We start from the raw sequence: 27,248 nt of genomic DNA, 5'->3' as shown, positions 1-27,248 counted from the left end.
TCGTATCTGACATTCGGCGTGAGTGGAGTGCAGCGTTTGCTTTTACGGCCACTGAAAGCCAGCAACAACAACAATAATACCCACAACAACAACAGCGACAGAAGCGGCAGCAAAGACAGCAAAGCAAAAGCAACAACAAGTGACGTGCAACAACGACAAGCAAGAACAGCATGTGTTGCATGCAGTGAACAAAACAAACAGAACATAAACACAAGTATTCTGTTAATATTTAATAAAACAAGAAAGTGAACTAAAAGTGAACCCATCGAGTGAATACCAGACGAAAAGTGTATGTGTGCGTTGATTATTATATTAATTATGGTGCTTTATTTATGACAAATGACTGGGCTGCAATGAAAATCGATTTTGTTCCTCGACCATGTACTATTCTACATAAGTTATCCAGTGGAAATGCCATCCCCGCCGCCCCCCTCGCACATTTTCCGCGCATTTTCCTTGGCGCTACCAAAGAAATTGTAATTTATTAATTTATAACACAAGCCACCCAGCGAAAAGGTCGTAAAAAGCAATGTTGCTTGGTCGTTTTTGGGCGCCCAGGAAAATTAAGAAGAAAACCCACTCGAAGGAGCAACTTTTCCTACAGCTCCTGCCTTCCCACTGCTCCCGCTTTTCCGAGTGGGTGGCACGCGCCAAAAACAGTTTGTAAACATTTTCCACACAGCGAGCGAAACACGAGAAAATCCAGACTGTAATTTATTACTTTCTGCATAAATAATAAATAAGCGTTAATAAATAAATACAATATGCAATATATAAATGTGTCTGAGCGCCCGCACACCGCCCCCTCGTTTCTCACCGTGTATTTGTGTTCGTTTTTGTGTGCGGGCGCACTTTAAGGATCCAAAACCTCGAGACTGAATTAAATAAATAAATACAGAAATAATAAATAAATAAAGTGCCCAGCTTGCCTGCTGTTTTTTTTTTGCTGCCAACAGCTGCGCTCGCTATAAATAATTAAACGAAAATAATATATTACGAGGAAGCAGGAAAAAGTGTGGAAAGGCAAGAAATCAGGGAGTTTTTAGGATTTCGAGTCAGATACTTGTCAGCAGTTATAATTTTATTTGAAGGAAAAAATTAGATTTGTGCTACCAGTTTGATTTCACATCCACTGAGGAACTGACACTCATTCTAAAACATTATTTTGGATTTATTTAAAGCCAGGCTTTAGTAATAAATAAATGAGAATCTTGAATAATCATAAAATCAGCTTTGAACTGTCGACTTCGGAGATGTGCGAATCTTCAGCTTTTGGCAATTTACTTATTTATTTATTTGAGGCCGAGTTTTTCCCAAGAATCATCAAATTTAATGCGAGCAGCCACGATAAAAGCAACAAACATGAATAAATAAGGGGAATAACAAAAGGCGGAGCGCGGCCATAACAATAAACCAAAAGTTGCCAGGAGCAGCAGGAGGAGGAGGAAGAGGATGAGGAGGAGGAGCGATTTTCCTCCGCAGCCCACAGTTAGGGAAACTCTGAGCTCTTCAGCTCCTCAGTTCTCCAGCTGTTCAGCTGTTCAGCTCTATAGCTCTTCAGCTCTTCAGCTCCCTCGACGATGAGTCCATGGATCCGTATCCGGATCCAGAACAACAATAAAATAAACAAAAATAATAACTGTCGACGGCGCCGAGGCGCTGCGGCCGCAAGATTTAATTGGAATGCAATAATAATAAACATAAAAAGTAGCAAGAAGAAGTATTATAATAACAATAATAATAAATATAATTAAATTTCATGGCGGCAGCAACTTTCCACCCCGACAAACGACCCAAGCGAACCGAGCCCAAGCAGCACGACCCCGCGCACAAACACACATAAATTAAAATTATACAAAATATTTAAATAAATATAATTACTTTGGGCCCACTCTCCCCGAGCTCTGCCATAAATAATAATATTTAATTAAATATAAATCTATAGACGGGCGCTGTGCGCATGCAAGTATGTCCAGAGACAACAATACAAAATAAGCAATAATCGCGCACACACTTACAAAGCGAGTCCACATAGCCGCTATATACGCGTCCATATATAAATATACATATATATATGTCTATGTAGATATATGTATATAGATATGTGCGTATAAACACAACAATGAGCGGCGGAGACTACGAATAATTGCAGCTCAGTAATATAAATTAAGCCAAATTAAACATAAATAAATGTGTGCTTAGCTTTTAGCTAATAAAGCACATTTCTGGCCTGGGCGTTCCAGTGGGCGGGGTGGGTGGTGGGCGGCGATTGTGCGGAGGGGTGGTTCGGGGGTGGCTGGCAAATACTAAACATAAATTAATAGAAATTCATGGAAATTTCGACTGGCAGGGAGAAGGGGCAAGATTAATAGGCTTATTTAATAGAGTTATGACTAAGAGCAAATGTGCCCGCTGATTCAGCTTGATGTGGATAAAACACTTGCCAAGATATTATCGTTATAGGTCCCAAAATATATTCGATTGGCAGGGGAAATAATGTGGCAGACAAGATAAAGCCATATTATAGCAGCATTCTCTTTGATTGGCAGTAAAATATCTTATTCCGAGTTAATTGAAACAAATGAAATGTATACAAGAATTTCATGCTATGAGTTTTCCTCTCTTTCAGTTTTGAACTGCTCCCAGGAAGAGTTCTCGTTACGCCTCCGAAAATGTGTTAGAAACCCCGCAGAAAACCTGCAAGACAACCGATAAGAAGGAAAGCTCTATATCAGCACCATGGACATGACCAAACAGATTGTGGACTTTGAAATAAAGTCGGAACTGCTCGGCGAAATCGATCAGTTCGAGGCGAGTGACTACACAATGGCTCCACAGGAGGAGCCTAAGATGGTGGCAGAGTCCCCCCAGTTGGAGCATCTCGAGGACCAGAACAGAAAGTACTCCCCCGAAAGAGAGGTGGAACCCACTCTGGAGGATCAGGGTGAGATGGTTGATCAAATGCAAAAAGATGCTGAGAGCGTTGGCGAAGTGAAGTCACCCGAGAAAGATGTGGAAACGGAGCTGGTGAAGCCCAAGGAGAGTCCGATGAACGACCAAGCTCTGACTCCCCCACCACGACCTCTGACCTCCAGTGAAGTGGTGGGTCTCCGGGATCCCGAGCACACCGAGCTGCGCATGTGCCTGGAGTCCAAGAAGTCGCGCTCCCTACCGGTTTCCCCACAGCCCCAACAAAGTCTTAAGCTAGCCGGATCGGCGCTCTTTGAATTCGGCCAAAGATCCTCTCCAGTGGAGACCAAGATCAAAACCAATCCCGAGACGAAACCGCCGAGACGCAAAATAGTTCCTCCCAGCGGCGAGGGGCAGCAGTTCTGCCTGAGGTGGAACAACTATCAGTCCAACCTGACCAATGTCTTTGACGAACTCCTGCAGAGCGAGTCCTTCGTGGACGTTACCTTGTCCTGCGAAGGCCACTCGATCAAGGCCCACAAGATGGTGCTATCCGCCTGCTCGCCCTACTTCCAGGCCCTGTTCTACGACAATCCCTGCCAGCACCCCATCATCATCATGCGGGACGTCAGCTGGTCCGACCTGAAGGCCCTGGTGGAGTTCATGTACAAGGGGGAGATCAACGTCTGCCAGGATCAGATAAACCCCCTGCTCAAAGTGGCCGAAACCCTGAAGATCAGGGGTCTGGCGGAGGTCAGTGCGGGCAGGGGCGAGGGAGGCGCCTCCGCACTTCCCATGTCCGCCTTCGACGATGAGGACGAGGAGGAGGAACTGGCCTCGGCCACTGCTATTCTGCGGCAGGAGGGTGACGCCGATCCCGACGAGGAGATGAAGGCCAAGAGACCCAGACTGCTGCCCGATGGAGTCTTGGACTTGAATCAGCGACAAAGGAAGCGGTCCAGGGATGGCAGCTACGCCACTCCGAGTCCCTCCCTCCAGGGCGGTGAGTCCGAGATCTCGGAGAGGGGCTCATCCGGCACTCCTGGACAGAACCAGAGCCAGCCCCTGGCCATGACCACCTCCACCATAGTGCGCAATCCCTTCGCCTCGCCCAATCCCCAGACCTTGGATGGCAGGAACAGCGCCTTGAATGCAGCAGCAAGCCAGAGGAAATCACCAGCACCAACAGCGGGTCACAGCAATGGAAACAGCGGCGCCGCCATGCACTCCCCACCCGGGGGCGTGGCCGTGCAGTCCGCCCTGCCGCCCCACATGGCCGCCATCGTGCCCCCACCCCAATCCGCCATGCACCACCATGCCCAGCAACTGGCCGCCCAGCACCAGCTGGCCCACTCGCACGCCATGGCCAGCGCCTTGGCAGCCGCAGCCGCCGGAGCGGGCGCAGCAGGAGCGGGCGGAGCAGGATCCGGCAGTGGATCGGGCGCCAGTGCTCCGACTGGAGGAACGGGAGTGGCGGGTAGTGGAGCCGGCGCGGCGGTGGGATCCCATCACGATGACATGGAGATCAAGCCAGAAATCGCAGAGATGATTCGCGAAGAGGAGAGGGTGAGTCAATAAATATATTTCAAACTATACAAGAACATATTGATTCTAATCTAGAACAGAACGAGTAATTATATATAAAAACTTTTAGTAATAATGAGATCATATCAGCACTTGCGTAACACAAGATATCAAGTGATCTTAGTCATGACTTAACAAAAGTAATTGCTTGCCAAAGAAATGAGTAAGGTAAATTAAAAAGTTATTTCCCTGGAAATTGCCTGAGGCATAGCGATTTTTTCCAGAAAAAACACGCATTTATTAGATTCCTTGAGAGCTTCAAAAGATTTAGATATTTTGCACATTTCTTTATGAATTCGGTGGAAATAAAAGGCAGCGAAGCCCTTCCAATAGAGTAAATAAGTAATTATGATCGAGAAGAACAGCTATTGTAAACATTGGATACTGGATAGCAGAACTCGCAGAATCATGAAGTCATGAGGTGAGGCAGGTGATCAGTGATCGCTGTGACTAATAGTGGTGTTCCACTTGCATGCAAACAAATACATTGTCATTGATCTCAGAAATAACTGGTACCCCGAGCAGAGATACAAAGTAACAGAAGCTTATGATCATAAATATTGATAAATAATGGGAATAATTGTGCACTCGCATTACAAGTATGGGTATTATATGCCATTTCCCCTCGCCGCGCATTACGTGGCTCGGATCTCTGGCGTAGACGTCACCCCGCAGTCCATGGCACCACAAGGCAGGGTTCCGTTTTCTCGATCGGCTCCGATTGACCCCCGGCGACCCCTTTTCGCCGGCGAAGGCTGGGCAAAGCAGCGATTTTGCATAATGCGCATACGCCGCGTATGCCGCGTTTGCCGCCGTGCAACTGGAACTCAGACAATCGCTCACTTAGTTGGTTTTTAGTTCGCTGGGAAATGCATATTAACGAAATCTTTTGCATTCCCCCAGTCGCATTTGGCTGGGGCTGCGTTGTTATTTCTATTAGATTGCAAATTAAAGCTGATTTACTATTTGTATAAGAAACGGACCAGGGTAAGGGGGGCGAGGTCGCGACATTAAGTGCGTCAGCGACTTGAAAAATAATTCAACAACATTTAATGCTAATGACGAAAATTGCACAATGCACGCATACAGATGAGCGGTGGAAAGGCAAAGAAAATCAACAAAATTATAAACAATTGGCAGAAATTGATGGCAAGGCAAACAAAAGTCGCACAAATATTTGATTTGTTCGTCTCGTGCATATGATTCTCCATAATTGCAACTAATGCGCCTCCGATTTTCGCTCACTTTTGCACTTTGGATTCTGCATTCTTGTCTCCGGTTTTCCGACTCGTTGTTTTTCCAGCGCTACTCACTTAATATTTGCATTGAGCACTATTCTTGAGCTGCCACATTTTTCCACGTTACCACTTACATAAGCTATGCTAAATGTATGTAAATAAATCAATAATGAGTGTGCGACATGAACAAGGAAATTCAAGATACTATATATACTCTCGAGATCCGCAAATGCGTTGGAAAACTTTGATGTTCAGTGTAGCGCATAAGTAAATATAGTTCCGATTCCGATATCGAGTCAGCTGCCTGCATATTTATGCGAGCAAAATAAATTAAGATGCAGGGCAAAAACCCTTAGATGTTCCCTCCTGATTTCCCATATTATTCCCTGCTTTTTGCTCGCACAATTTACTGTTTCTTTGTTAATTTATTGAAATGAAATGAGAAATAAAATCAAGAAGAAATAGACGGCAGTAAAAGGGAGACGTATAAGTTGGCAGGCACACCATTCCCCCCACCCCACGGGAAAACCCCCCAAAAATTTGACGACGTCACCGAGAAAATCCAGAAGGATGCTGCGGCTGGGAGCCTGTTACTTAATAGAGTCCAACTTTTGCCTCAGTCAATTGCCAGAGTTTTCTCTCGCCGAGTTTCCCCACTTTCATTCATAGACCTCGCACTCGGAAAACTCACACACACACACACACAGGGAACGAGAGAGAGATGCGGGACACACACGCAGCGTTGGGGAAACCCAGCAGTCAGGAAAAGTCGCAAGAAGCTCGATGTCTAGAGGACTCCTCCAGCCACCACCAAGTTATTTTGTGCGAGTTCCTTGACTTTGGCTTTTCTTTTGTGCGTTTGCGATTTGTTTTTGCAAGAAAATTACACGAAATTGCCAAGTGCTGAAAGTTCTTTGACAGCTAAGGGCGGCCCACTCCCGCTTTTCCCACTTTTCCGACTTTTCCCCGCCCCATCCGCTTTCCCAGCACCTCTTTGTCTCCGGCGTTAGTCATAATTGCTCCATGTGTATCTCTGGCTTTTGGGTTCAGCCAGCTGGTTCAGTCTTATGCAAAGCAGGTTGCTTGAACTCCGCTTCGGAAGCGGAGCAACTCCACTTTTGACCGTGTGAATCTCCCCTCCGGACCCCGAAAATCTCCAGCCTAAGCCCAGTGTCATCGGCTGTTTCCTGTGCGGTCCGCAGCTCATTAGAGGTCTTTGATTGATTCGAACCGCCGGTGTAGGGAAATAAATCAAATTTATGTGCGCAGGTTTTACATAAGCCTGGTGATCGCCGATGGCCGGCCACCCCGAAGAAACAATGGGGAAAACCGAATGGGAATGGGTTTCCAGGGGTCTTATCTGCTGAAAGCCGGAGGTTTTCTGGCGAAGATTAAAGGATTTCGTAAGGCGGGCGGCACTTTGGAATTCAGTCGCCAGAATTATATGTGAATTCTATAATTTACGAGGCAATTTCGATAATTTCTTTAGTTTGTGAGCGGGCCATAAACGTTGCAGCAATTGTTCCTGCTCAAAAGGTTATATAAAGGGAATTTTCGGTGCCCGGCGTGGAACACACTCGAAATAAATAAGTAATTTATTTTATGGCAGGCCCGAGCGGGACATAAACCCACATAGATCTTATCGCCGCGCAAATAATACAATATAATCATAATAACAATTTGTAATCTTAAGTCGCGTCGATGCGAGCTCTTGGCTTTGGTAATTTCCTTGATAAGATTCCTCCCCTCCAGCCAGCTTTTTAGCCCGTTTTTGTTTTTTTTTTGTTTTTTTCTACCGTATTTTTAATTCTCGGTGTATTGGCGCTACGTGATCAGTGCTCTTGTAGTTCTTATATTAAAGACTGATAAAGCCGCCTGGATTGGATGACTCGTGGAGGGAAGGTGACGCAGTGACTCGCTGAATTTGGCCAAATCATCTTTGTATTTACAGGCCGACGGTGATTGTTTAAATAAAGAAAAAACGATTATAGTATACGGGGACAATAGAATTTTTATAACACTATATATATGGGGTTTTTCTATCCAACGGCCGTCGAATCATGGCCCAAGTCCGTGCACTTGCTGGTGGGTAATTATAGAGGAATATTTGGCTAATTGGCCGTGGAATATAAGTTTGGTATCAGATTGGGAGTACCAAGGGAGTTTATGGCGAAACACCTTTGGAATCTGATTTTTTATCGCTTTAGGTTTCTTTAATAGTGCTCCAATTAGTTTACAACTCAAACATAGCGACCTTTGTGATCAGGAATGGATTGATTCTCCGGCAACATTCTGATTATGAAATGGATAGTATTTTCGTCCTAGAGCTATAGCTTTGTACTCTCTAGAAAGCTGGATGAGTTCGTTCTCCTGCCCATCTCACTACATTTCCATTTGCTTAATGTTCCAGCTGCGCTCTCCTTCGTTTGTTTTCCTCGCGTTAAGTTTTGTTATATTTCCATTTATTTGGCTGCCTTTTGTTACACTTTATTTATTTATTCCGCATTTATTGTGGGCTACAGACACACACTTTTCTGTCGTTAGTGCAGTCGCGACTGTTGTCTTTATGACGAGTGCGATGACGACGATGACGATGATGATGAATGCGATGATGATTATGGCCGTAGCCTGTTTCTGTTGCCATTTCAGTTTCAGTTTCTGCTGCCTCGATGTGTTTTCATTGTAGGAAAGACACAAGAAAATTATAGGTATCTGCCCTTATGGCGCTGCGCAGCGGAGCGAAACAATAAAATATAAAATAAAATATGTACGAGTCTGTTTACGCAATTACAAGCAGACAAACACAGCGCGACCGTCCCAGAGATACAATATTTATAACCGACAGATACGAGTGCCGCAGATACAGATACGCAGATACATAGATACAGATACGTGTGCATCTCGCAGATACTGCAACAATTAGGGGCACTGGCAAAGGGAGCGCAGATAATGGTGTAAATGAAAACCGAAATTAAAGAAAATTTTCTCGCATCTGGCGGAGAAACTACTGCCTTCCACAAATGGCATTATAATGTGTTATAATTCGACAGTGCTTACACAGAAAAACGAAAATGTGTCATTGTCATCGTGCAATGATTGATATTGTGAAGCCGAAGGTACTCGAATAATATCATAGTACAAGTACAATACTTGCTGAATTCAAACCGCTTTCCTGCAAAAGTGTGAGCTCCTTTCTGCACTTTTCTTAAGATCGGCATACTCATGTTTTTATCCAGGATAATGACAAACGTGAATTGCAGCGGTAAGTGCGTGGAAAAGAAAAGCGCTCTGTAAACGCCCCTAATTTGGCAACCAACTAAAAAAAAACAACTCTTTCCCAACGTTTTCTGGCATTCGGGCCTAATGGCACCACCCACCCACCAGCCATTTTCCACCCACACCGCACCACCCACTTCAAGAGTGAGTGCAACTGCAGTTTCTTCTTTATGCGAATGCAATTTGCTGGAAAGGTTCGATTGCCGCAACTGCACTCCATGTGGTTTTCCTTTTTCCAGCCGCTTGAGCCCTTTTGTGCATCCTTTGGCAGGCGGATAATTCGGCGTGAAATTAGCCAGCAAAGTGAGCGAAATCGAGTGGGTTTTCAGCTGCGGATTTTCCGACTCCAAGTCCGGGGGGGAAGTCCATCCATTCCGAGTGGAGACTTTCTGTGCTGTTTGTTTATCTCCACGGGTTGAGTCGCATCTGTAAACAGAAACAGCGTTTGAGGAATGGGCCTTTGAAGTTGCCTTTCCTGCATTTGATTTGTTATTTTATTACTCTACGAATTTTAACACATCTGCTGGAAATGCATCTGTGAATTATTAAATGTATCTTGTATCTTGTATCTGGTATCTTGTTCTGCTGCCAGCGACGAACACATGTAAACGGAATGTTCTCCGCTTCTCCATCTTCTCCTCTCGCGCGCACATCAATATTTATTACTTTGTGTACATTTGCCGTAGAACAAATTCTTTTTCATTTATTTATTTTCCCTCTGCACTGCATTTCTTAATTTAGCCATTCCTCTTCATCTGCTTCGTTTGTGTTTTACTCCCTTCCTTTTGGGCCCTTCCTCATCCGTCCTCTCCCTTTCCAAAGACTGCAATTGTTCTTTTTTGTTGCACCCCCGCTTCGTCGGCAGAGAAGGGAACAAAGAAGGTCACAAAAGGGGGTGAGGATCTTCCCAAATCGAATCATTCGATATGCACATGAAAAGATACTTTCATAACTATATATCTCAAACATCAAATATCACACCAAAAATGATCTTACCTAAAGTATTGTTGAACTTATAAAACAGGTTTTAGCGATCAAACATTACATCTATTTCATAATCTCTACAGTAATTTCTCTCAGTGCATAATTTTCTTTACATTTGCTCTTGTTCCCTCTTTTCTGTGGCGTGTAATTATTACGATTGGATATATAATTTGTAAAGAGAAACATATGTTTCCATTTTAGTTTTTTATGCTACTTTTGAGCTGCGCTGGCTGGCTGCTGTTACTTATGCACTTTATTAGTTGTGTACAGTTTGGTTTTCTGGAATGGAAGCGGGCTGTTATTCATTTGATGGCCCAGAGTCATAAGTCAGTGGGAACTGTTTGGAATGCCATCGAAAGCTGATTTTCTAATAGCCGAGCTCTCGGCGGATAGCAGATGGCTTTCGATCTATCTGCGCGGCCCTAGCATCTGGGAAAATGGCCAAGTAGGTCCGATATAGATGTATCCCGACAGCGGATGCATCCGCCAGATACACGCGGCACACTCACCGGCACCTGAGCTCAAAAATGCAAATGCAAACGTCGTCTTTTCCAGGTAAATAGCGACTCAGAAACTATCGCATTTACAATATTTGCTCAACGAATACATTTTCTACTCAATATTTATTTAACGGCAAACAGAAACGTCAACAGAAGATGTGCTTAAACAAAAGATAAACGCTAAGTTCGTCGGCGACCACGCCCTGTGCCTTGTGGCTGCAGCTCGTATCTTGTATCTTGTATCTGATGGATGCGAAGTGAGATGCGAGTAACTGCGGTTGTCCAATTGACACCATTTACTCCTCAGCGCGGATTCTGCGGTGGCTTCTGTCGCCTGCTGCTTCTGCCATGTTGCATGTTGCTGCGGGTATGTTGCTGCTGCTGCTGCCGCTGCTGCTGTTGCTGGTGAGATGTTGCCGCCGTGGCGTTGACAGGCCGCAAGCCGCAGTTGCGCCCAGCGTCTCAGCCAGTTGTCAGCGGGCCACGCACTTTTTGGTGTCACTGTACGAGTCTATTTGTCTGCCAGAAGCAACAGATGCAGCTACACTGAGCGAAAGAAAAGACACATTCATGCATTGTGGTTGAAGAAAGGCATTTTTTTCATTGAACTTGTATCCCTTATTCAATCTTAGTTTTCTTAGACACATTTTGCTGTTCGTGGACAGTATTTTCTGACTGTGTACTGCCTCTTTAGGGACAACGGCAGCCGTCGCATTAATTCTTAAGCAATATTTATAGTTGTATTTTGTCAAATATTTGCACAGTTTGTTTTGTGCGCTGTCAAAGACATTTATCAAGAGTCTGCAAATGCAGCTCGCAGTTGCGACTGCTGCCGTTGCATTTGCATGTGCATTTGTATCTGTATCTGCATCTGCATCTGCATCTGTATCTGTATCTGCATCTGTATCTGCTAATTGCCACTAGTTTCGCAGCCGTTCTCATCGCCGTTTCGGCGTTCATTCATTATATTGTCGCCTCGAGTTGTCTTTTTCATCTGTGTGAGGTCAAATTTACTTTATTAATTACAACCGCAGCAGCGGCAACCGGCAGCAATAAATTTAAATGAGTCGCAAATGTGTGCCGCTCATTTCGGAAAACACACGACAAAAATTGGAAACTAAATGCTGCCTAATTTTTTAAATTGCCGCGCTTGGGGAACCGAAAACGCTGACCCGATTTGGCGACCCATCCCATATGTACATGTGTAGTATATTTATTTATTCGCCTTATTCCAGGAATACCTACTTATTTTCCGCGCTCGCCATAATTAATTAAATATTTTCATAGCCCGGTGTGTTTGCATACTTTATAATGGGCCGAGCAAAACTAAATAAATTTCGCACCGAGCTATAATTAAATTTATGTGGCTGAGTCACCTCCGTGTGCGATGAATGGACGCCAACTTGGTCAATGGTCTATGTCTCTATGCTTCTATCCATCTCTGTGCCCAAGTCGAAGTCGGATCTCTAATCCATATATTCCATATATTCCATATATTCCATTTAATCCATTTATTATATGTATGTATATCAATTTATTGAAGTGCTGCACAATGGCAGCGGGGAAATCGCCGAGTCAGCGGCTTGTAATTTAGCAGTTCCCACAGATCTCAATGCATTTCTGCCGGTGATTAATTGGCGTGCTTATTATTATTCATTTCTGTGTGGCTGGCTGCTCTAAAATCTCAACTATTTTTCTGACATTTACTTGAGGCATTTGCGAGCGAGTTCGTATTTTATTTCAAATACTTTGCTTTCGGGCGGCTGCCGAACAGGTCTTTGAACTGTTTTCGCATGTGCGCCAGATACAAGATACGCGCGCCTTTTGTTGTGTTTCTTGGCTTTGTTTGGGAACTTGTGCCAGCGAGCATAATTACTCGAAAATAAATTCTAAATTTATAGTTTGCATTAAAAGCATTAAGGGAATGACTAAGAGACAGCTCGGAGCCGTTGTGGGTGCGACTTTTGTGTTTTTCGTTCGCCCAGCGCACTTAACATTTTCTCGTTTGCAAATGATGCTGCGGCTGATTCATGTCACCAGATTATAATGAAATTGGTTTATTAGTGATAATTCGGGCTGTCGGCTGGGGAGTGGCGTTCTTGGCCCAGGACTTTGTCCGATGACTCAGGCCGTGAATTATGATATAATAAATTTGTCGGATAAAGTGCGAATCGAACGGAAATCGAGTTCGATCCGGGCTTGTGCATATGCCAAGCAAATTGGACTTATCTGGCATGCTTATCAAAAGTCGGTATGTGTGTTGTTTGTAGAAAAGAAACGCGTTTCTAGGTAGACAATCTGTTGGAATGGCCGAGCTACCAAACTTGTGATTATTGTTCCTCGAAAGGCTTCTAATTAGGCACCTGGGCAGCCGTCTTGCATGTAATTAGCCATAAATTATAATTAATACGCTGGTGAATTGTAAAAAAGATCAATTGAATCCAACAATTAAGTGTGGCAACGGCAAACTAATAAATACATATATAAATTACACGACTGTCCCGCCGAACAGGCGCTCATGTCAATCGAAAGCCAACGCCTGCCATGGTCATTAAAGCTGCCACTCCCCCTGGCATTCCGCCCCTTAAAAATTAAAAAAAAATAACACAAAAAAGAATACAATATACTTAATCGCATATGCATAAAGCGAAGACAAAGGAACGACAATCCTCGCTGTAATTACACAGAAATTTAAATAATAATAAAAAGTGGGAAAACTTTTACGTTGATGACTCCCGCGCTGCCAAGCCGGCAATTAAAATATAAAATGTTAAGGAAAAAATCCGAAGCGAGTGGGGGATACAATAAAATATGATCGTGTAATTTTTTATCGTTTTAATTAATGGCTTTTCTTAGAGAGCTCTGCCTTCACCCTCCCTCTCCGCTCCCCTCACCTTTAACAGCATATCGCATGTATTTTCCATTTTCATTTCCATTCGCCTCGAATGTGTTTCTGTATTTTCGACGGTCAGTTGGGCCACATTCGTAATTATATAGTTTTATTGTAAGCCACAAGGTATTTTTCACCTTTGTCATCGTGACGGTGGGGTTTTCAGCTCGCTGGCATTTCCCGCTTTCCCAAGCCCGCTTCCACTTCCACCATTTCCACCATTTGCAGGGTGCAGCGGAAATGGATGAAAAGTCGTTTCCACATGTTTTACAATCTCCTTTTAGACCAAGCCCCACCGATCCCCAATATTCCAGTTTGCATTCAGATTTATATGTATTTATATATATATCCCATCGAGCGTTGGCTCCGATCTGCTGATCTTTATTTATAGCCACCGAAAGTGGCGTTATTAATAATATTTATTTAAATGGTTACTTTATTAATCAAAGCCCTGTTACACGTGCGTTCTGATTTTGTATCTTCTTTTGTGCGAATCCGTTGGCGTTGCTGTTGTTTTGCGCTTTTTAGCAGCTCGTTTTTTGTCGCTTTGTGTGTTTATTTGCATTAATTATTAATTTGCTCGTTTGGCAGTTTGCGCATGCGCAAATGTTATAAAAACGTAGGAGAAAAATAACAAAAAGAATCTCAGGCACGGCGTCGAAATGTTTGAATTTCATTTTAATACATTTCGCTTGTTGCCCGTGGATCTTGGAGTTTTGTTTTGTTGTATTTTATTTAATTTTTTATCACTTTTATTAGTGACTATCAGGCGGCGTGTGGCGGCTGTCGAGTGAAAAATCAAATACAACGCTTAGCTGGGCCCAAAAATAGCTCTCGCAACTGATGGATTCGCTCTAGGAACTGCTTACTTGCGATTAAAGACCAAAAACGGCTCCTCTGGGCAGCTAATTATACAACTCTCCGGGGGCCAGCGACCTAATGAGCCCCAAAAACCGAACCGAGCCAAACCAAACCAAAACGAGCTCCTCGTCCAAGACAACATCATCATTTAAAAGGCTAAATGAAAGCATTTCAATTGTCTGCACGAAAGCCGCTCGGTGGAAAATAATGTAGTTGAACAATAGTTGGAGCCCTGAACCCCCAAATGGCTTAACCCTTGTGCGCCCCGCTCTTTTCGCTTTTGGGGGCCGCGTGACGCGACAGTAATAAGAATAATAAACGCACACACGGCCCATGCATTCGTCGTAATAATAAAATAATAAAAGTGTATACAAAATGTGTTTTGTACGAAATATCAAAGAACCTCCCCGCAGCCATCTATCCATCCCCTTCCATCCATCCGTAAAATCCATCTTGGCCAGCTGGCTGGCTACATCATAAACTCATGGATGTATATACACCGAACTCGTGGATGGCGCATTTATTAATCAAAACAATCTTGTTTGCTATTGCCATTGAGCGCGGCATATTTCTCGTCAATTTTAACTAATAAAATTTAATTTATTTAAATTCCGAACGCTCGCATAGACCCACATAAAATCAAATCACAAACATTGTCAGCTGAGCCTACGAAAAGTAGGGAAACCAGCGAATATCTCAATATCAATACATCTGTAGCTGAAAAGAAAAACACACAAATTCGAATAATTTATGCCCAATGGCCGAAAAAGACATAATAAAATGGCAGCACAAAAGTTTCTTGTGAAACAAAGTAATAAACGCAGTGGATCGCTGTGTTGGACTAGAATTTACCCAGTGATCTGGCGGAATGGTGGCCCAATCCACCTGCCAACAGGTGGCCCAATATGCCCAGCCTGAGGTCAAGGGGTAGTCGAAGCAAATTACACGAATTTAAAAATAATAAAACTAAAACGTGTCTGCATAAATTAATTAATAAGTCAACTTCGAATGTGAATGTGGCAGTCAAACGAAGACGAAGACAAAGATACAAAGATACACAGATACACCGATAAATTTAAATATATTACTGGAAGCTGCGAACTGCAGATAAGTCAGAGTTCCCACTCGTTTCACTCGCTCGAGCGGATGAACTGAACGCGGAGAGTTCCCTCTAGAAAGGTAATTGCCTCCGCCCCCGAGCACCAGCTAAGGGTTAAGCTGCTGGATCTGGAGCCCGAGTTTATAAGCAACTTTTTATGCATTATTCTTTTTATCGCTTTTACAGCCTTTCCCGCTTTCATTGTCTGTCATTTGCGTGCCGTAAAAACACACAACTTTATAAGGAAAATAAACGCAAGACATAGTGGCCAGTGGGGGAATAGGGGGAAAACAGAATGTAGGGAATGGGAATCGGGTAACTTCCTGGACCATGGATCATCCAGCCATTTGGATCCATTTCTATTCGGCAACCACACATAAATAAAGAAAACTTTTAGTGGTTCGCGGCAGCAGCCGAAATTTCCGCTCGGCGTGCGACTCATTAAAAGTAAATAAAAAATCAGATACTAAAAACAATCGAGAAGCGCTTTTCGGGCGCTTGTTGAAAAAACGATGTTAAATAAATAAAAATATATAAATACACATCAAAACACAAATAAAACGGATATTCAAAGAGCAAACATAGAAGGCGCGACTGCTAAAATGCTCGACCACGCATTTCGACAATGGGGGTCGTGTAAATTTCTAAAGCCAACTATGCGGCCTGCCACGCCCCCAAACGGCAGGCGTACTTGGGAAATCGGTTGGTGCATTGAAAAAAAATTATGTACATATTTTTAAATATTTTTTCGAATTTATTATATTTGTTTGACTACGTGGCAAGAGAAATTCGAAAGAAATTTCATATCTGATTTTTCTTGGCAAGAATGAAAATCTATTTTTCTATGCACTCATTTCTCTCGGTGCAATCGAAAGTCTTTACGGATTCGGATTGGCGTCCAGTTTGATTTATTTCTGCCAGCGAGGCCAAAAATATATACCGCAAATAAATAAAAATCTAGTTTGGCAGTTATTTATTTTATTAATTTGCGCTGCGCGTGTTGCCTCCGAAAATGAAACGCTGCTTCTTTTGCTGCTGCTGCTGCCAATGGAAATGATTCACTTATTAAAATACACTGGCGTTTAATATTTATTTCGAGCGTTTATGTAATGCCCGTTTTATTATTTCATTTTCGCAGCGCTGCCGCAGCGAGCAAATTCAATTCTCATTTCACAACAATGTGGCCGCTGCCTTTTTGTTTATAATTAAACGCAGAAAGCGTATTTCTTAATTATTTATTTTATTGTTGTTTATTTTTAAATGGGCTACAGACAATTTCCTGCACTTCAAGCGAAACAAATAAAAGTGACGCAGCTTTTTGCGATCCGAGCACTACTTTGGCTTTCCATGCCCCCCATTTCCCCCGAAAAGCAATTGAAAAGCAAATCCGAGAAATGCGAGTGGGCATTATTAGAGTTCAGAAATGATTATACATCAGCCGCATGGAAAACATTCCGTGCGATGGGAAAGTATCGCTGCATATCCCTGAATATCCTGGAAATCTGGCTAGCTGCTCCTGACATTTGTCGGCTGATCCAACAAAGGATGCACCGACTTAAGCCTGTGTGCTAAGCCCGAGTCAAAGCCCCCGCCTCCGACGGACGATTGGATTCTCCGGATTCTCCGGAGCAGATCCGCTAATTGCCAGAGGTCCTAATGCAAATTTAATCCGTGTGTGTTGCGAATTATTTTCGCCGTCCGCAGACTGCGATTGCAAATCAATTGCAACTGCAATCTCAGCTGCTCCTTGTTTGCTTGCGTGTGTGTGTGGCTGTGTGTATTTACATATGTAATGGCCTCGTGTGCACACACACACTTAGTCCTCGACTATAATAATTATCTTGAGCAGACAGCGCTCGACTAAATCAATATTATGGCTGACTAATAAAGGTGTTGTCCACACACTCGCAGCTGCACGGATTTAGATACAGCATTGAATATGGAAACAATCGCCGCAGCGCCAGTTGCAGATACATTTGCAGGTACGTTTCCAGCTCCAGATACGGATACAGGTGCGGATACAGATGCAGATACAGATACGAACACAGATTCGGATACAAATGCATTTGCAGTGGACGAGCGTTTGACAGGTCAACGGGAAAGGGCATTAGAAATAAGTTGGAATAATATAAATGGAGAGGAGTTAGCTGCACTGTCAGAAAATAAGTTGTATAAACTAAGCGTGATCAATATAGTATATATTCCCCAGCTGGCTCTGAGCAACAAATTTAACAAATTTAAACAAATTCTTAAATGAAGAATCTCTAAAATAGTTGAAACTTTATTTTCATATATTCAAGTAATTATTTTATGGATTAGCTTGTGTTTTGAGTGCACCAACCTGCAGCCCATGGCCTCATGAAAGATTCAGATCCTGCCTGGACTGACTTCTGTCCACTGGACCTTAATGAGGCCCCACTCCGATTGGTTTTATATCCCTGATTTGTATTAATTACAAGTCCGTAGCCCCAACTCTTTGGGAGCCCCTTTTGGGGATCGTAGAAAAAAACAATCAAATATGCATTTTAAAAGTTGCCCGACTTTGGACTCGCCCCGTTTTCAGCTGAGTTCAGTTTCGTTTTGGAGCGATCCGACTCCACTCGACGCTACTCCCCCATGGCCTGCAACTCAAACAGCAGCCAAAGCCCAGACCAAACCATATTTGTCTAACCTGGGCCCCCACACACACACTCATGCAGGCTTGGCATGGAAGAGGTTTCGGGGGTCCACGGGCCTCTATTTGCCCAGGACCCCGGTGGCCGAGTGCATGCTGCGCTCTGTTTTTAGACAGTGGGCGGCGCAGCTCCTCTCTATGCTATTCAAAAAATTTAATGGCATTTTAAATAAGAAATTACACAGGCCGTGCATATTTCATAAGACTTCGTATGCGCCGGCGATGTTCGACGCGGCTCAGAGTTCGGAAAGCAGGAAAACCAAGGGTGTGCGGGTTGGAGACGGAGCTGGAGGTGGAGGTGGAGGCCCTCTGCCCGACTCCCCAAAGTATCAAATGGAAAAACTGTGGCCCAAAAGCAAAGAAAAGCGTGCCACGGCTGCAAAATAGTTGCAGTTTTCCGCCTCAAAGCAAAAGAAGCAGCCGCAAATGATCGACGAGGAAATACCCAGCAAAAAAGTAGAAAAAGAATGATGCAGGATACTCAATGCCATTGTTAATACTCATAATACTTCTACCTATCCTCCGCCTCAGTAACTACATATTACTCATTCAGTCACACCTTTCTACCCTAAGTCAGCCCATCATACCCCGCATACCTCGTAAAATAATGGCGTAATGTTAGCTGTAATTCTAGCTTTATATGGCCGAACGGCGAGTTGCGAGGTTGCAAAAGTTGTGCTACCTTTTTGCATAGCTTTGCACTCATTTAATATTTATGTCTCTCTAAATATTAAATATTATTTCAAGGCTTTGCAGTGCGTTTCAGGCGCCCTTCCCCCACTTGCCCCTCCCCCCTCTGCACCCTAACCCCTTTAGCAGCATTTCAGCTGCATTTGCAGTTGCAGTCGCCGCAGTTTCTGCCTCTGAGCCATTCGATTGAGAAACGAAAGCGTAGCATACATTCGAGCGCTTGACCGGAGTCGGATTTTCGCTACCTGGCTTTTCTTTTTATTTAAACTTGCGAGATTTGCGCGCCCGTTAATAATTAACCAGCAGGAGCCTTTCTTCTCCGGCTTCTGATGATGGCAGAGGCGTGTTTTCCGCTTTTCCGCTCTAGTCTGGCAGCTTATACAAGTTTAATATTTAATGACTGTGTGCAGCCGTTTTAACACTTTGTAGACTTTCTCCTCGAAGCCCCTCCTCCCCTCCCCCTCTCCCTATCACCGCTCTGCTCCAGTGAAAGCGCGCTTTCAATCAGCTCAAAGGACACGCAAGGCTCCACGTCCAGTCCCAGGTCATTACATTACATTACTTCCATTACATCCAGCCAGCCAGCAAAGCGCAGGCTTCGAGGAGGAGGGGATGTTCCGGCGATGTAGCCTCATTATCCGCTATGCTAAAAACAATAAATTACTATTTGCAAGAGGTTAATTTTTACTTGGCTGGCAGTTACCAGCCAGCAGAAATTACATGAGCAACGACTGCAGAACTCACAATTGCTCGACAACTGCACAACCATAACAATGTCGGCCAAAGCTCAAGTAAATACTACAAAAGCCAGGGTCGAACTGACCAGAAATGCCAGCCAAACACACACACAACCAGAAGGTCCTTAGAAATGGCAAGCACTATTGGTAAAACCACTTGCTTACACATGTTTTACTATCCAATTTAGATGTATAAACTAGAATATATTCCTAAAGTATGGTTTGCAATCGTGTCACGCCGTCATCTCTGCCAGAACTGACCCCTCGCAAAGACCGAGTTCGCAGGACAGCCAACAAGCCGGGCAAGACAACTTTTTGGTTGGGGTCAGCAGGAGCGGCGGGGTCGCAGGGTGCCTCGGATCGCGGCATTTTCGAGTTCGAGGGTCCGAAAGAAGTCGGCGGCCCATTTGAATGTTTTATAGCCATTTCTGCTGTCGGCTGCGGCTGTTTTGCTGGCAGTTGGCTGGTCGGCCACTTGACACACCTCAATGCACGTTGCACTCAACACTTGGCGTATAATTATTTATTACATTTAAATTATTGTTGCCATTGTTGTGCGGCGAGTTGTAGTTGTTGCCGCTGTAGCTGCTGGCTGCTCGAGTGGCGAGCAAAGAGCAAAACTTCCGGGGGCAGCGGGAGTTGCGAGCTTCATGCACTCGCACTTGCCGTTTATGATTGCTACAATTATTGTGGCCCTGCAATTCCTTGGACTTGCAATTGTTTATTGTTGTTTGGCCCTCTTGCATTTCATTATATTCCTATTCCTATTCCGATATGCGTATACATACATACATATATGTGTGCATGCAAAGAAACCAGATACCGTACCCAAGAAGTATCTATGTGCCCGCACACACACACACACACTCAGTAGCTTTCCCCGCCTCGCGAATTGTGTTTTTCACATTATTCGCATGAATAATGCATTGGGCCAATATGCATATTTTATGTGAAATTCGTGCAATAAAATACTATTAAATATTTAGTTGCCGCCGCCGTCGACGTTTTTGCCTTTGTCTTGCGCCAGGCAAAAAGGAGCCAAGGAACCTGTGCTGGGTGTCCTGTTTTTCGCGGTCATTAGAAATTCGGGGGCTCGGGGCGGCGGCTGGGGAAAAGGGATTTATAAAAATGCAAATCGATTCGCGGATCCCCGAAGAAGAGTGTCAGTCCGGAGGACCGATAATTGTAGTCTCCGCGGGCACCGCTCTCAAATGAATTATTCCAGGCGTCTTAGAAAATTAATGAATGGCATCGGACAAGCTGCGGAACAGGAACAAGGTGCGGTCACACTGAGAAAAAGAATGCCACACCAATGGTGCAAGTAACGGGATATACATTCTCTACTACTTGTAGAATCCTTAAGAAAACGTCCCCATTTCGTTGATAAATTCCATCGGGCGCAAGTAACAGTTGATGTTTCAAAAGACAACGACGTGGCCAAGGTTGCCGGGAAACGGGCGGAAAAGTGGGTGGCATGCGTGAGACTGGCTGGGAAACACACAAATAAGTGAATGAACGAGAGCCACTGTGCCCGGAGATGGCAGCCAAAAAGAGAGCGCCAATGCGGAAGTGCGAAGCAGCGAGAGCTAGAGAGAGAAAACTAGTTGGCAGTAGTAATAGTGAAGGCTAAAAGCGACCAGGCGCCCAGCAAAAGTAAAAGCTGCCCCACAAAACGGCGAGGAAATCGCACAGTTCCTGCTAGTTGTGACGCACAAGGGCGGCGGTTTGGAAGGGGGCGGGGGTCGTCTCAGGGTTGGGGCTTCCGAGGGCTAAGAGCGGGGGATGGAAGTGGGGGTCTTGTGGTGAGCAAGTTGCAGACAAGAGAAATAACAAACTTGAGACGCCACCACGGTGGAACACGAATCGAAAATGAATAATAAATAAAGTGTTATATAATATAAGAAATATACACGGCGAAAACGGCAGGAGGAGCACTACGGCAAGAGTTGTAAGGATGGCGGGCGAGGGGGGTTAAGGATAAAGGACATGGCCGGGAAATGGGGAAAGTGGTGTAGTTTTAGTGCTTTTCCAGCGAGCGGGCCAGGGGGGCGGGGGCGGTTGCTGAGTTTATGTGCGCGCTTGAAAAATAAAATTAAAATTGCATTAGAATCCAAGGGGTATTACAGCTGCGGGGGGAGGGGGGCATAGTAGTGGTGGTAGTTGGGGGTTGAGGGTTAACCCGCGATGTAGTGAAAACTTGAAGGCTGTTGAAAGGCGGGGGGCGTGGAAGGGGATAGTCTATGCATTCGGATTGATGGCAATGCGAGTGTGAGGGCGTGTTATAAATTTATATTTTATTGCCAACAGACACACACAAAGTTATAGCAATCCATATACACATACATACTGTACTATATGTATATATACATATATATATGTATATAGAATGATATCCAAGTGTGGGTGCAAATAAAAAAGTATTGAAAGCGTTGGGGCACGAAAAATATTTTCTTGGGGCAAAACAAAAATCAATAAATTTTTATAGAAATTTGTAGCAGCGGAAAAGTTAATTAAATAAATTATTATGTGAATGGGGCGTGCACACGATGAGTAATTGGCAAGAAGAAGAAGAAGAGCCAGAAGAGGAAGAAGAAGAACAAGCAGTGGAATAAGAAGAAGCAGCAGCAGCAGCGCCGCAAATTAAATTAAATGAGTTGAAAGAAAGTTGAATGCGCGCACACTTCAAATTTGTTTTTGTTGAGCCAGTGGCGTCGAAAGGGGGAAAGGGGGGTGAAGTGCCATTTGTTGTTGCCAGCCAAGGGGAATTGGAAATTTAATTAATTAAACATTTTCGAGCAGAGCTCGTAATATTTTATTATATGAGTTGCATGAATGGCTGACAGGAGGGGTTGATTAATCTCCGTTGAAGGGAAACTTTACGATCTATACATTGAAAGAAAATATTAGATTACTGCGCAACAATATAATTAAGTTTTCTGGAAAGGGGAATTTTGCAAAGTGATGAGAGTCATGTTTGAAGTCTGATAGACTAGTAAATTCTTATTAGTTAGTAAATACACATAGGGTAGGTAAAGCTGCCCTAAACCGCTCACACTGACCGCAAAAAGTCAGCTCACATCGCAAAAAATAACGGTGGCGTCATTAACAAAGTGTTTTACATAAAATAGCATTTTTAACGCCATTTTGCTTGCAGCTCGGCCGCATTTGTTACACTTACGGCCACGGCGAACTGCCTGTAAAAGTGTAAAAACGCTTCCGACTTTTCAATTTCAATTATTCATACGTTTTATGACCTTTTCCTTGGCAGGCGGAGTGCGGAGTGTGGAGTGTGTTTTTCCTCCAGTTCGGCGTTCGGTTCGCTTCTTCGGCGCCTACTCCTCAAATATTTAAGACTTGCATTATATGTTCTCTTTATGCGCTGCATTTTTTCCACCGCCTTGTTTTGTATTTCATCTTTTTCCACCTATGTACCTATATTTTTTTCTGCGCTGCCCATGCTCGCTGCACATAATTTGTATTACGCCCCTGCATATAAAATGCATGGCTACGTGCGCAGAGGGGGCGTGGCCAGCCACTGGCCAACTGGCGAGCTAGCAAGCCGGCAAGCTGGCCAAAAGGAAGGCTTTATGGCCAGAGCCTCAGTTTCGGAGGCACGAAACGTGCATCAATTTAACTTTTCCTATGCCGCCGCGGAGTGAGCAGAAAAAAAGCGAAATAAAATGGGGATTCTCTTCATTTGGGCTTTAGTTTTGGCCATGGCGTTGGACTGAGTCGCAGCTCCCGGTTAACCCCTGAATGGCCAGCGCTGATTAGTGCGGCCGAAAGGGTTAAAGGCGGGCTCAATTAGGCGGCACAGCAGAGGCTTCGCCTGAATTCCTAATAACAGCAATAAATAAATGGCTTTTTCTGCATTCCGCTAGGTGAAGCCGAGCCATAGCCTTTTGGCCGTAAAAAGCCGCCAAGACAATGGGGTCGGGATGGCCCCACTTTGTATACTAATTTGCCTTCGATGGCCCAGCTCCCCAACTCCTTTGCATACGAAAATGCCTCCGCCACATTTATGGCAATCATAAACTTTTACGGCCAGCCACAATTCGTGTGCAAATGTCACAGGGCCCAAAGTGAGCCGAAGTGGAAAAAACTAGCGATTCGGCCGACTCCAAAGATACCAGGCACTGGCTATGCAAAGTTGGCTAATTATTTAAAAGTAGGAAGAAGGAAATGTAAAAGGTTATGGCTGTTATGTATGTATTTCTATTGCAGCTTATTATGCAAGTTCCTGCACACTGAACTAAAATGTTTCAAAACTTTAGATTATTAAGTATCCATAAGCCAGAAAAAAACACCTGACTAACTCTGTACTATCTAATTCCCCTTTTTCCAGGCCAAGATGATCGAGAGTGGAGGCCACGGTGGCTGGATGGGAGCTGCAGCTGCGGCAACTGGAGCAGCTTCTGTGGCGGGTAAGTTCCAGGTCTAAGCCGATGCCATTCCAGCTGTTTCATAATGTCCGCGTGACGTGTCTTCCAGCAGATAGCTACCAGTACCAGCTGCAGTCCATGTGGCAGAAGTGCTGGAACACCAACCAGCAGAACCTGGTGCAGCAGCTCAGGTTCCGCGAGCGCGGCCCACTGAAGTCCTGGCGACCCGAGGCCATGGCCGAGGCCATCTTCAGTGTCCTGAAGGAGGGGCTCTCCCTGTCGCAGGCTGCCCGCAAGTTCGACATCCCCTATCCCACCTTCGTCCTGTACGCCAATCGGGTGCACAACATGCTGGGACCCTCGCTGGATGGCGGAGCTGATCCGCGGCCAAAGGCACGCGGTCGTCCCCAGAGGATCCTGTTGGGCATGTGGCCGGAGGAGCTCATCCGCAGCGTCATCAAGGCCGTGGTGTTCCGGGATTATCGCGAGATCAAGGAGGACATGAGTGCCCACCAGTACGCCAATGGACAGGGCCATGGTGTAAGTATTTTTTATTGCAATACTTTATGTTTATAAATATGACTGATAGTATGGAAGAGATCTGTCGAATTATTATAGTTGCAAATTTCTTTGGGAGACTTTTTATAAGACTATGAAATGCTATTGGAATTAACTTCATAATAATAAACATTTCTCAATGGCAAGAATTAATAGCTGTATTTCAGCCAGGTGGCATGTGCTTTGTGTAAACAAATGTGTTATTATATTATTTTAGAGGCGCCAAGGTCTTATTTCAGTGTATAAACTGCCAATTGATTTCTTATTACCAACAATTTATGGCTGATCCGATAGTAACCCACTATTTTGTTTATTTATGTATATTGTTTTCTAATTACCATTCAAATAGCTTATATCCAATTCAAACCCACTATTTTGGCCTCTCCCCTTTTCTCTGATACTTGCAGACATATATCGGAGGAGGCACCACCACGAATGGCTACCACAGTGCTGCGGCAGCCAAGCTGGCGGCCCAGAATGCTGCACTGGCTCCGCCGGACGCAGGAAGTCCGCTGAGCTCAATGACGGAGACCCTGCGCCGCCAGATCCTCTCGCAGCAGCAGCAACATCAGCAGCACCATCAGCAGCAGGCGCACCACCAGCAGCAGCCCTCGCACCACCAGCAGCAGTCGCCCCACGCCCAGTCCATGAACATGTACAAGTCCCCGGCCTATCTGCAGCGATCCGAGATCGAAGATCAAGTATCCGCAGCGGCGGCCGTGGCAGCAGCGGCGGCCAAGCACCAGCAGCAGCAGGGTGAGCGAAGGGGTTCGGAGAACCTGCCCGACCTCAGTGCCCTGGGCCTGATGGGTCTGCCGGGGCTGAACGTGATGCCCTCGCGGGGATCGGGTGGAGGAAGTGGTGGCGCAGCTCCGAACAGTGCCGCCTCCTATGCCCGCGAGTTGTCCCGCGAAAGGGAGCGCGATCGGGAGCGCGAGAGGGAGAGGGAGCTGTCGCGCCAGTATGGTAGCCAGTCGCGGGGATCGAGCTCCGGTTCCGGAAGCGCCAAGTCCCTGACCGCCAGCCAAAGACCAGGAGCCGCCTCGCCGTACTCCGCCGCCCACTATGCCAAACATCAGGCGAGCGCCTACAACAAGAGGTTTCTCGAGAGCCTGCCCGCCGGCATCGACTTGGAGGCCTTCGCCAACGGGCTGCTCCAGAAGTCGGTGAACAAGAGTCCGCGCTTCGAGGACTTCTTCCCGGGACCCGGCCAGGACATGAGTGAACTGTTTGCCAATCCGGACGCGAGTGCAGCTGCCGCGGCGGCCGCCTATGCGCCTCCAGGCGCCATCCGGGAATCGCCTCTGATGAAGATCAAGCTGGAGCAGCAGCATGCCACCGAACTGCCGCACGAGGATTGAATCCTGGGCAGGGGCGGGGCATTGGGACACACACTGGGGTGGGGCAATCATTAGGTAACCAAAAAAAAAATAAGAGGGGTGCTAAGTAATCTTGGATAAGAGTAAGTAGTTTTGATTTTAGGACTGAAGGTCTAGCAATTTCAATTTTATAATGTGCAAAATATAATTCATAGAACAGCAAGATACATAGTATTACATACGATTTTTTTTATGATAAATCTTTTAAAATAGGAAAAGTGTGTAGGAGGCCCCGCAGCTCATATAAAATGTGACTGATAACGTAAAACACACGTTATATCTTATCGAGAAATAGCAAAAACGTGGAATAAATGAACCATTTCACTCCGATAACATCAATATACGACGGTAATACCAAGCATATGCGATTTATTTTCCCCAAGAAATAGCCCGAAAAGTCCAATGATTACTTGCCCCAAAGATTCTTGGCCCGAATTGGAAAACCACCCTGAGCCCAAAGGAAGAAGAAAACAATAGACCCACAAACATATTTGGACTGCTACTTGAACCCCAACGTTTTTAGTGTTTAGTGCTTAGTTGAAGTTGCTAACTGGTTTTTATGCCTAGGCTAGTTTTAGAGTGTATCGAGGGAGGTATAAAGTATTAACCTATTATTAAAGCACACCCCAAAACACAACAAACAAACACACACACACGCACACACATACTTCGGAACTTTCCTGTAAGGATAGGATCTCGTACTTTGTCTTATTTATTTCGAGAGAACTCGTTGCGTTGATTGCCTTTTTTGCCACGCGAAAATAATAATAATAAATAGGCTTACGATTAACAATAAATAACGTAACCGTAAACATTAAAGTTACGATTAGAGACTTGTACATTTCTTAAATGTAGCTTAACCCTAGAATAGCCCTCAAATACAAAACACTGAATGTTGTCAAATCCGGTAATCACCACTTTATACACATATACGAGTACATATACGCAATACTTTAGATACATAAAACCACACAGATAGACGTGCATACCAATACCAATACCCCGCACGTACATAAACTTATATTAATGGTGTTTCCAAATGTAACTGTAAATAATGTACAAATTTCCATAGCTTTAGGCTTCGACTTAATCTTAGACTTACCCCAAAAAGCCCTTCGCAGCACTTCTTCTATGGTAATCGTATTGTAAATGAACGAATGGGCAAACAACGCAGGCAGCATCACATTAAATTTGTGCTAATTTTATGTAAACAACCACACAGACACACAGAGTCACACAGATACACAATACCAGCGCACACGGCACACACACTCGACTGTCAGATACGCATATAGTATGTGTATGCATATGTATTGTCCGAACTGCGTGGGTGAACTATTATCATTATAACTATTATTACGATTATTATTATTACCTACCCCTAAAAGATGCGCGAGGCATTCTTGAGTTTAGTTAAACCGTAAATTATACAACAATAAACAGAAAGAGAAAATAAAAACGAATCGAAAAGCTAAATGTCAACCAA

General features: G+C 44.6%; 1 protein-coding gene across 3 annotated transcripts; it reads left to right on the top strand.

Moving 5' to 3' along the window:
• The first annotated feature begins 70 nt into the window (after window positions 1–70).
• Window positions 71–27,248, top strand: LOC6610265 (protein bric-a-brac 2). 3 transcript variants are annotated; one of them, XM_032717926.1, is made up of 5 exons: window positions 71–289; window positions 2,630–4,476; window positions 23,789–23,867; window positions 23,938–24,365; window positions 24,791–27,248. In XM_032717926.1, exons 2-5 carry the CDS (start codon window positions 2,740–2,742, stop codon window positions 25,742–25,744), a joined length of 3,198 nt encoding a protein of 1,065 aa, XP_032573817.1. In that variant the 5' UTR covers window positions 71–289; window positions 2,630–2,739; the 3' UTR covers window positions 25,745–27,248. The 3 variants fall into 3 exon arrangements, with proteins under 3 accessions (XP_032573817.1, XP_002034860.2, XP_032573816.1); XM_002034824.2 differs by having other exon boundaries at window positions 23,935–24,365; XM_032717925.1 differs by having other exon boundaries at window positions 71–295; window positions 23,935–24,365.

Source organism: Drosophila sechellia, chromosome 3L (assembly GCF_004382195.2).
Source record: "Drosophila sechellia strain sech25 chromosome 3L, ASM438219v1, whole genome shotgun sequence".
NCBI classification, from domain to species: Eukaryota; Metazoa; Arthropoda; class Insecta; order Diptera; family Drosophilidae; genus Drosophila; species Drosophila sechellia.
Note: the sequence above shows the minus strand (reverse complement) of the source record. Positions and strands in the feature narration are given on the sequence as shown.

What these genes read in the sequence shown, in the direction of transcription:
- LOC6610265 (XM_002034824.2), top strand. Translation starts at nt 2,740, where the DNA reads ATGGACATGACCAAACAGATTGTGGACTTTGAAATAAAGTCGGAACTG. An exon ending in TGATTCGCGAAGAGGAGAGG is followed by an intron (nt 4,477 to 23,788) that starts GTGAGTCAATAA and finishes CCCTTTTTCCAG; the next exon opens with GCCAAGATGATCGAGAGTGG. An exon ending in CCAATGGACAGGGCCATGGT is followed by an intron (nt 24,366 to 24,790) that starts GTAAGTATTTTT and finishes TGATACTTGCAG; the next exon opens with ACATATATCGGAGGAGGCAC.